Source organism: Lycium barbarum, chromosome 3, assembly GCF_019175385.1.
Source record: "Lycium barbarum isolate Lr01 chromosome 3, ASM1917538v2, whole genome shotgun sequence".
Lineage (NCBI taxonomy): Eukaryota > Viridiplantae > Streptophyta > Magnoliopsida > Solanales > Solanaceae > Lycium > Lycium barbarum.
The window spans coordinates 112,849,889-112,861,205 of NC_083339.1; the positions used below are offsets into that span (position 1 = coordinate 112,849,889).

Below are 11,317 nucleotides of genomic sequence, written 5' to 3' on the forward strand. Positions count from 1 at the left end.
TAATTTCCAAAGTATCTCATTAAGTCAATAATGATGGATTTATTGCCACGTGCGTATTCGTAGCAAACACTAATATAATAAAGTTTTAAATGCGAAGCACAAACTACAATATTATATTAATCGTGTTTTGAACATAGTATCTCATATTGACAAAATCAAGCAATATATAAAAAAAAAGTGACGAGAAAGTGAGTTGGAACTCACTCTTCCTAATAGTAGTAAAATAAACAATGTCAAAAAAAAAAAGTGCAGACATTGCATTCGTAGCAAACACTAATATAATAAAGTTTTAGATACGGAGCACAAATTACAATGTTATATCAATCGTGTTTTGAACATAGTATATATATATATATATATATATAAATAGTGCAAACTAATAATGTCCAAAAGGGTGGGCCCTATACTAAACAACACCAAGCAATATAAAAAAAAATAATAAAAAAAAACTATATAAAGCATGGGTTTAGACTCATGCTTCGTCGTTCGTTGTCCCTTAAAAAAAAGTGTGGGCCCCATACTAAATAACACCGATCAATAAAAAAAAGGGAAGAAAAAAAAGTGGAACTCACCATCTCCAAACTCATGGGAAAAAAAAAGTGGACCCTATATTATCAAAATCAAGCAATATAAAAAAAAAAAAAAGTGAACCCCATATTAAAAAAAATATAATGTTAAAAAAAAAAAGCGTTGGCTTTGTATTCGTAGCAAACACTAATATAATAAAGTTTTAGATACGGAGCACAAACTATAATGTTATATTAATCGTGTTTTGAACATAGTATATGTATATATATTATATGCATAAAAATAGTACAAACTAATAATGTCAAAAAAAAAAAAGTGCCCCTCATAAAGGGTGGACCTCATACTAAACAACATCAAGCAATATAAAAAAAAAAAAAAAAAAAATTGGAACCCACCATCTCCAAACTCAATGTAAAAAAAAGTGGACCCCATATTAACAAAATCAAGCAATATATAAAAAAAAAAATGAACCCCATATTAAAAAAAAATAATGACTTTGTATTCGTAGTAAACTCTCATATACTAAAGTTTTAGATACGGAGTACAAACTACAATGTTATATTAATCGTGTTTTGAACATAGTATATGTATGTATATATATATATATATATATATATATATATATATATATATATATATATATATATATGCATAAAAATAGTGCAAATTAATAATGTCAAAAAAAAGTGCACTCCATATTAAAAAATCAAACAATATTCATGTAATTTCCAAAGTATCTCATTAAGTCAATAACGATAGATTCATTGCCACGTGCGTATCAATCCATTAGTGGGAGCAAATGAAATTGCTTTTCTTCAAAAAGTTAAGTAGTCAAACCATACAGTTTTTTTTTTTTATATTAGCCTGAGATCTAATCTAGATATTAAATTGTTGTATTTGCTATTCCGCCATGTCATTTATTTGTTATGTTCACTAAAATAAATATACTTATAATATTTATATTTTAAAATAAGATAGAATTTAATTACTTTTTTATTTTTATTTTTACTCTAATAAATGTGAAAAGAGATTAATGTCGTAAAAATAATATATCAAATGGAGATCAAATAATGAATAAGGTAAATTAGTCAAATTATAATTATAATCGACGTTTTCTTAAAAACCATGCAAAAGACAACATGACAAGTAAAATGAGCTAAACCGAGAATATTTACCAAAAATTAAAAAATAGTATTTCTTCGTTTAAATAGAAAATCAATTTCTACTTTGTTTCGTTTTAAACATGTAAAATTAATTTAATAATTTGAATTAGAATTATCCAAATCAAAATTTGATAAAAAATAATAAGTATTTTACACCTTTAAATTAATCGAATTAAAATTTAAAGTATCAACTGATGCTTACATATTGCTATTGTTTTATCTCAAAGAGAGGAAAATAGTTTCCTTTTAAACAAGTCTTTTCTTTTAAAAAATATTAATAAATTTGTAGCAAACATCAATATAATAAAATTTTAGATACGGAGCACAAAGTACAATGTTATATTAATCGTGTTTTGAACATAATATATACTCTCTATATAATCACTATTCAAAGACAACTACATACACATAGATGCACTATAATCTAAAGTGTTCGGCCCGTGGGCAGCACGGGCCTAGGCCGTCTAGTATATATATATATATATATATATGTGGCAATCAACATTTGATTAACTTAATGATCTGACCGAGCAACGTAGGAGTTGTTTTTAAAATCCTTGTTTCTTGATTCTTTGGAACCTTAAGGCATCTCACCTTTTGGTATAGGCTTAAGGCTAAATTAAGACTATCCGTAACGGAAGTGTAAAGACTATAAACATTTTATAAGTTAAATATGTTGGATTCTGAATCTCAGAAAAGACTATAAACATTTTATAAGTTAAATATGTTGGATTCTGAATCTCATTATTCTGATTCTCCTGCATGGAAAAGAAGATACGTACTCTCATTCAGTTATTTGTTTAATACTGCAGGATCGAGTTTTTTCTCTTATGATTATACTAGCTCTGATAAAAAGATCAAAATACTCATCACGTTTTCAATTTTAATTTGGAGGTAGTTCAGGTTTTGTTTTCCCTAATAATATCATTTGAGAAAATTAATTAAGAAGTGAAATAGCATGATTCCTCTGACCTTATAATTTACTAGTAATTAATTAGCCACTTGCTAGTGGCAGAGGGTTCTGACTTATGTGGGGTCAGTCTGTCATCAGCATATGATATTGGCAAAAATCAAGGTCAAATGATAATTTAGAACTATTTTAGTGCAATACTGATGAAACTGCTTCAGGTTAAACAGGAATTTAGCACCTTTTCCCGTTTTAATTTATTACCTTATTCCGAGAACTTTTTGCTTCGTTTTAGAGAAGAAATACGCAAAATTAGTTGGGTGACCAAACAGAATAAGCTATAAAAATCACATTAGATGGGGTATATATATTCACTAAAAGGAGCTTGAGCCTTGAGGTAGGAATGCATTTGTGTTCATTTTAAATGTTGCTTTGTAAGCTCAAGTTTTCAATTAAAAAAGAGAAGGAAACTAATGAACAAAATTAATAGTAACGATAATAAAAGTTAGGATGGTCTAAGATAAATACTGATAGTTTTATAATGCTTCCTTTACATGTAATTTAACATGTTATAACAAGTTACTTACCATTTACTTATGTTATCCATTACATAGCTTTACAATTTTTTATGGTAAAGTAAAAATGCAGTCATCCGAACGCTATTCATCAGAAAATTACATTGTAATATACAATATCAAAATTATTTTTTGTGTATATATATAATAGATGTTAAATTTTCTTAGGTGCCGTTTGGCCATAAAAATTATTCACTTTTTTCCGGAATGTTTTTTCACTTTTGGGCGTTTGGCCATAAATATTCCGAATACAACTTGAAGTTGTATTTCGGAATAAAAAACTCAAAAAATTTTGTTTTTTTTAAAAAATTACTTTTTTCACTTTTTTACAATTACATTTCACCAAAAACTACAATTTCAAAAACTATGGCCAAATACAACTCCAACTCCAATTCCAACTTCAAAAATTTCAAAAAAATGAAATTTATTTTTAATATCTATGGTCAAACGCCTACTTAACTTCTTCGTGCATTTACACGTTCTTTAATGAACATTGTGATTTGCCACTGTCGAGGAAGACCCCCCAGCAGAAATATTTAACTTGACATGAACAAGTTGAAAATCTTTATCAAAGTGAGGGGAAAAACAATATTGAAGATCTTAAAGCGGTTGACCAGCTGACACTACTAGAAAAAGATGTTTTTATCGGTGGGAAATTTGTATCATAAAATTTGATTTTTCCACCTCATTCTCACCGAACCAACTCACTGGAAAAACGCATGGTGGGAAATGGGTTCCCACTGAAACGCTGAGAAACTTAATACTTTTCCCGTGTGAAACACTACTATTTAAGTTTTTCCCACCGACATTCAGTGGGAAATAGCCATTGAACATTTTTCAGAGGGAAAATAGAGATTTTTTAACAGTGTGCAACAATATTGGCATACATATATATAAATATGGTTAATTAACTTGTTGATGCTGCAAGTTGCATACATGTATATTTGCACTCGCCTAGTTATAATGCCTCTCCCATGCTCCCCTGTTTGAGATTCACGAAACTCCTCTGTACATGAAAAAACAAACACATCCAGTCTTATCTTAAGTATATATGCTTTTCACATCATATTCCTTTTTAACAGTATTTGCGGCTTCTACTTTACCCACTTCAATCCAATCTAGTCATTTAAGTCAAATTGGTTTTTTGATGTATACCTGAGGCGGAGCCAAGATTTCGGTTATGGATTTTCGGACGATGATTTTAAGTGTTAATAATTGAATTCTAAATTTAGCATGCGTACACATACTTAATAAGTTTCTTAACGCAAATACATTGTATGCAAAAGTTACTGAATTCGGCTAAACTCATGTCCGAGCTTCTACCTCATGAACAATTCATTGAAATTGAAACATTAGTGGTTCACTGATTTCTAGTTTTCTATTATGGCATGGCGTACGTCTGATGAAATATAACAAGGATAAAATGCGAACTTTAATTTCAACTCTACAGAGCACTCACATTTACATACATAGCCATAGCTCTAACCATGTGATACCGCAACAATTAACAGTTAGGTACTGCATTATTTAGATCTGTTCCCATTTGTAATAGATCTTAAATACTCTGTTTTAATTTTAATGCATTTCCTTTTCTCAGCGAAAAAAAAAAAAAACAGTTAGCAAAGCAAAAGGACCTTTCTTCATACAGTCAAATCTCTCTACAACAACATCGTTGAGTCTGAAATTTTTTAGCTGTTATAGAGAATGGATGTTATATACCTATAACAGCATTGACATATAAATAATATTTCGCTGTTATAGGCAAAAAAGATCCATAAAATCTAATATTTTTAATTGCCAAATTCTAAGCTTAACCACACTTTGTATAACGAAGGAAAATAGTTTAATGAAAAATATATATATTCATATAATATTTTTTCATTGTAATAGTGCTTTAAATGATCAAATATTTGGTCAAAATCTTTTCACTTATTATTGGTAATCATGGACATTCTATTTTTATAAAGATGGTTAATTATTATATTACAAAAAAGATAGCTGTTATATGGGGTAATTTCACAAAGAGCGTATTGTTATAAAGTTGGATGTTTCTGTTATAGGTGAAATGCTATTATAAAGAAGTAAAATATAACATAAAATTGGTACCGAAAAAAGTTTGTTGTTATAGAGAGATGTTGTTATATGTAGGTGCCGTTATTGAGAGGTCTAATTCGATATATTGACATGCTTATGTTTTGACACAGCGCTGCCAAAAGGAACCGTAGCATACCGTTTCAATGAATGTTCATATAATCATATTTACTATCAACTGAAGTTTTGGCAATCTCATATAAGCAAATTTTAAATTTCTAGACTTCAAATTGAAAATTCTCCAATCCTAAAATATCAACTAATATATGCTGTACTTTATATAGATATGTGTATTATAATTGGTGGCAAACATCCTTGTACAACTTCAATAGTTCCCTAATTAGAGCCCGTTTGGATTGACTTATAAGTTGCTTATAAGCTGTTTTCAGCTTTTTTGAGTGTTTGGCTGGCTAGCTTAAAGTCATTTTGTGCTTAATATAAGCTCAAAAAAATAATTGGGCCCATTTGACTTAGCTTATCTAAAGCAGCTTATAAGCTGAAAACAGTTTATAAGCCAAAAAAAATAAGTTAGACTACCCTAACTTCAAACAGCTTATACGTAAGCCCATACAAACAGGCTCTTAGTATGACGTTGTTTGGCCACAAAGGATTTTTTTTTTTTTTTTGGAATAATTGAACAAATCTTATCCTAGCTAGCCCATGCATGCAAGACACCATGAGACCAGAGGCGGATTCAGAATTTAAATTTAATGGGTTCAATCTTAAGATTTTTAGCATTGAACTCATTATATTTTTAAAATTAGGGGTTCATATCTACTATTTATTGTAATTTTAATAATTTTTTACACATAAATTTAAGCTCCGCATCGAAAATTTGGGGTTCAGTTGAACCCCTACCTTGTAGGCTAGATACGCATCTGCATGAGACACACATAACGATCTTGGAGGCGCTTAATTCTTTGGTGTTACCTCATTTAATTTGTGACTCTATGTAAGTAACACAAGCACCAAAAAATAACAGAAGAGGAAACATGTGATAGTAGAATCAGCCAATGAACCGAATTTGATAGTAGTAGTAATTTTCTCAGAATATGTTTCTAGGCTAAGTTTCTTGTTGGTTTTTCCAGCTACAATCTTTTGTCATTTCCCGTGATAGCAATTCCGATTTTGGATCTCACCGTAATTACCAAAAGCCTCTGCTTCATTTTCAGCCTCAGCTTTAATTAAACAAATTAAAAAAAGAACAAAAAAAGGCTTCAACGCACCCCTGCCCCCTCCCCTCTATACATCTATTACTAAACACCTAAATTAATTGGAGGGAAAAATTAAAGATTAAAAATTTTCAACATAAAAAATTTTCATTGATTTGCTTATTACTACTATTTTCTGTTAGTTCTTTGGCTCTGAGTGCTTCACAATCCCAATCTGTATGAAGTAGAACAAGCAACATAGTGACCATACATGAAGCTTGTGCAGCTAATAATCCGAGCCAAAGTCCTTCAAAATCAAAGCCAGCATAAAAACTTAGCCCCACTGCTACTGGCATTCCAACAAGATAAAAACAACCTAAATTTATATTAGCCCCAACTTTAGGCCTTGCTGTTCCTCTCAAAACCCCACATCCAGTTGTTTGTGGACAGTTTCCCAGTTCACAAAGCCCAATTATTGGCAAAACAAGTGATGTTAACGCCAATATCTCCTCGTCATTAGTAAACATCTTGGCCCATACGTTCCTTACCGTTACGGCAAAAAACAGAGCTGTAAAGCCCAAAATGAAGCTGCCAGCAAGGCCTACAATGGCAGCAACTTTTGCTTTTCTTGGTTGTTTGGCTCCTAGCTCATTGCCAACCCTTGTTGACACACTGAAACTTTGAGAAGACGGAAATATATAAATCAATGAAGTTGTCTGGATTAAAATGCCCATTGAAGCAACCGTTGCTTTGGGATTAATCAATAGCCCACATAACAAAATCATGATCTCGTACCACCACCATTCCAAACATACTGAAATGCAGCTTGGAATCGCTAAATTTAATAGCGATTTCCATCCTTTAAGGCACTCAGTAGACAACTTTTCCCAGGTTTTTTTGTATATACCAGAAACAAGAATATAGACAATTAACGAGGCTACTAGGTTAAAATTTGTCCAAACACCACTCAAAGCAACTCCTTTAACCCCCATATTAAGTTTACAAACAAGAAGAAAGTTTATAGGTATGTGTAAAAGAATCGCGAAAATCGCGCAACAAGTGAGAGGAAGAGTTATGGATTGAGTTCTAAGGTAAATACGCAAAGGATGAAGTAAAGACTGCGCGAATAAATCAGGTAGTGCATAGAAAAGATAAGATTGTGCCTCAATAGCAATATCCTCATCTTGTCCACAAAAAATAAGAATGGTTTTCATGTTAACCCAAAACAGGGCAATTGGGAATGAAGTTAGTAGAAGCAAAAGAACAGTTCTTTGCAAAGTTAGCCCAAGAAGATTATACTTTTGGGCACCAAAAGCTTGTCCACAAATAGGCTCCATCCCCATGGCTAAACCGGATAGTATAGAGTAACCGGTGATATTAGCAAACCCGATTGCTAGGGACCCACCAGCCAGGGCTAGACCGCCCAGCCGGCCTAAGAAAAGCATAGAGATCATGGACCGGGAGTAGAGTAAAAGACCCGTGAGTATCATAGGAAAAGCAATATTAGCTATGGATTTTGCTTCATTGAAAACAAGGGAAAGATGAGTTTTTTTGTTGGTTTTGTGGGGGTAAGTGTTGTCCTGATAATTAATCTGTGTTTGCAATTGGTTTTTTGTTGGACTTTTGGGTATCAAAGGGGCAAGCATGTCGGCTTCTTCAGGGACTTTAATGGAGACGGAATTTGCTTCATATTTGCAGGTGAATGGTGAACTTGTCGGCTTGCACATTTTCTTTACTTTTTCTTTCGAACCAAAGTATAGAATTAGGAGAGAGATTGCAAAGAGAAGTTTTTGTTTCGATGAGGGGATTTAATGGACATTGGACAACAAGTGATGGGGCTTATATATAAGGACCTCTTGAGGGAGATTTTTGTCTCTACATGGCTTGTTTGTTTCGGAACTTTAACCGCCTTACAACATTATATACGGTGAAATTCCATTTTGTGTACACTTAAGATTTTCGAGTTGGGTGCTTTGTTTTTAGGTGTTTTAGCATATTTGTCTTTTTTTAAGACAAATGTTCAACTTTCTAAAAATAATACTCCATACAACTGAATAAACTTAAACTTATTTTATGACCTTTTTTTAGTTAGAGTAGTACGGTAACACACGAGTGTGTTGTAGAATTAACTAACAGGGAGAGAAATATTGCAAAGAGCTGATGGACAAGTCATAAGGAGAGACAATTGACAAAGCAAGCAACTTTTTGGACAGATAGATAAGGACCCAAAACCGGCCATTTAAAGAAAAAAGAGATATTTACATTGCTAGTCACACTTTAAGAGTTATAAACATAATTAGCATAACTTTTAAAGTTCGAACAAAAAATAGCAACTTTATAACTTTTGGGTACACTTGGTCATTTACTCCACCAAATCAGGAAAAATTAGTAAATTCGTTCCATTAAATTAGGAATCCACATCCATAATTATTCTTTTAATATTTTATCTTAATTCTATTTTTCAATCAATTTTCTCGTTCTTCTTTAATCAATACACCCTAATATCTCAATTTTCTCTTCCTTTTTTTTTTTGGTTGTTGCCCAACTGCATGCTACGACCTAGGCATTAGATTGAATCGTAGTTTTATCATTATTTCAGATTGGTTATATATGTTATACCATGTACTATATTTTTATTATATCGTATATATTTTTGTGAAAATACCATGCATATTTATGGTATAAATATATTTTTGTGAAAATACTATGTATATCTATGGGATAAATATGCTACATGAAAAATATGTTTCAGTTGAAAAAATACCATGTATATCTATGGTGTAATTACTTTTTTTCTGGTGAAAATACCATGTATATTTATGGTATAAATATATATTTTACGAAAATACCAAGTATATTTCACTAGTGTTTGTTATGTATAAATATATATATATATATATATATATATATATATATATATATATATATATATATATATATATATTTACGAGTATAATTAGATATGTACACAAATGCTGGTAGGATTTATTTTTTTCTGCAAAATATACCTTAGAAAAGGAAAGAACCAAAAAAATTTGAATGATTTTTTCAAATATGGAAGATAAATACTCTGTCCAAAAATATAGGAAGAATTTCGTATTGATCCTCATTCAACTTAATTCTAGGGATTCTTTTGGGAAGTTGCTATTATTTAATTGCTATGAAATGAAAACTAACTAATGTTGCTACGATCTTCGAATTATTTTTTAACTATTGCCTAGTTATGTTTTTTCCCAAGAAAAAACCCGTAATAGGGCCCAAAAAATGTACAGTAGGGTACTGGAGCAATTGATAAGCAAATCCAGTTTTTGCCAGCCATAATATTTTGTAAATTCTACTTGGCATAGCTTACAATGTTACATATTTATGGAACATAACTATACTTTTTAATAATTAAGATTAGTAGCTATAACATTATATTTTTTACAACTTATAGCTACCCACTTTTTTACCAATTAACTTACCGCTCCCCACACCCCTATTTTTTAGCTGCACACTTTCTCTCTCTCCCCTTTTCCTTAATATACACGTTTCTAACTCCCATCTCCCCTAATTTCGTGTTTTTCAAATCAGTTTCTGATTTCTTTCACTTCATTTTTTTACTTTGTATTAACTGCTCATTAATTTCAACCTTTTATCCCCAAAATTCAACTCTATTTCCTAAAATATGTAAGATTCTCTATTATTTTTGTGTTCCCCTCATCATCTTTGTTTCTTTTTGGGCTTTACTAAGCCACAAATTTTCATCTTTCCTTGTATTCAGTGGAAGTTTAAAGGTTTTTATTTTTGTTTTGAGGGATCCATGTATCATTCATCCTTATGTCGTTTTAGACCACCGTCTTCTCTGGCATGATCTGACTGGCGTCAGTCGTCTTCTCTTTTCCGATCAGATCTGTAGCAATTGCATGGTCAGATCTGTAGCAATTACAAAGACCAGCCTATTTGACACGGTCAGATCTGTAGCAATTAAAAAGATCATCCTATTTGAACAGAAAATATGAAAGACTAAATCATTTAACCGCCATGACTGTTCCTAGATGCCCTACGCCGCCGGCCACCGAAAATTTTGAATACAGATCTGAAGTTTTTGTTATTGGAAAAGAGTAAAAATATTCATGTTCTCCAAGAGGTATTTTTTCTTATTAATGATTCACTTCACCAGATATGTATTTTACTTGCATTTTAAGTATATTTTTATCGTATTTTTCGATGAACTTCAGTTAATTCCCCTTTTTTCAATTCACCAATCTATATTTTGCATATATTTTAAGTATATTTTTGTCATATTTTTTATTATTTCAATTAGTTTGTGTTTTGAACTTCAGTTAATTCCTGTTTTTTCAATTCACCAGATCTGTATTTTGCGTACATTTTAAGTATATTTTTGTTGTATTTTTTGTTATTTCAATCAGTTTGTGTTTTTAATTATGTCTGATATTTTTTTTTTCTACCTAATTTGTTACTTGTAAATTTATGTGATTTTGAATTTGTGTTTACTTTTTATCAAAGTATATTTTATAGTATATATTCAGTGTATTTAAAGTGTATTTTTACAGCACAGTCACACACTATTGTAGTGACAACCACAGTGCATTTGACATTGATATATTTGCATTATATTTATAGTATATTTTCAGTATATCTTGAATGTGTTGTTATTTATTATGGTTAATTTGTTATTTTTTCATGTTTTGTTAATGTAAAGTTTCAGTATATCTTGACACATTCCAGCTGAAATTGATGCAAAGTTTCTCCATATGAGATACGACGCAAATCGACAAGGCAACCCTGAATGCATTTATTGATAACGAGCAACCACCAATACCTGTCAAAGCTACTGTTGATTATGATGCAGTGGTTTTAGTAGATGTTCAGGAGTAGATTTGTAGACAGAACAGTTTA

At 30.9% G+C, this 11,317-nt stretch overlaps 1 protein-coding gene across 1 annotated transcript; it reads right to left on the reverse strand.

Moving 5' to 3' along the window:
- Positions 1 to 6,265: 6,265 nt before the first annotated feature.
- Positions 6,266 to 8,325, reverse strand: LOC132631852 (protein DETOXIFICATION 49). The gene has a single exon (XM_060347559.1). The coding sequence runs from the start codon at positions 8,140 to 8,142 to the stop codon at positions 6,568 to 6,570; it is 1,575 nt and encodes a 524-aa protein (XP_060203542.1). The 5' UTR covers positions 8,143 to 8,325; the 3' UTR covers positions 6,266 to 6,567.
- Positions 8,326 to 11,317: the final 2,992 nt, after the last annotated feature.

Coding starts and splice junctions, on each gene's coding strand:
- LOC132631852 (XM_060347559.1), bottom strand. CDS start 8,142: ATGTGCAAGCCGACAAGTTCACCATTCACCTGCAAATATGAAGCAAAT.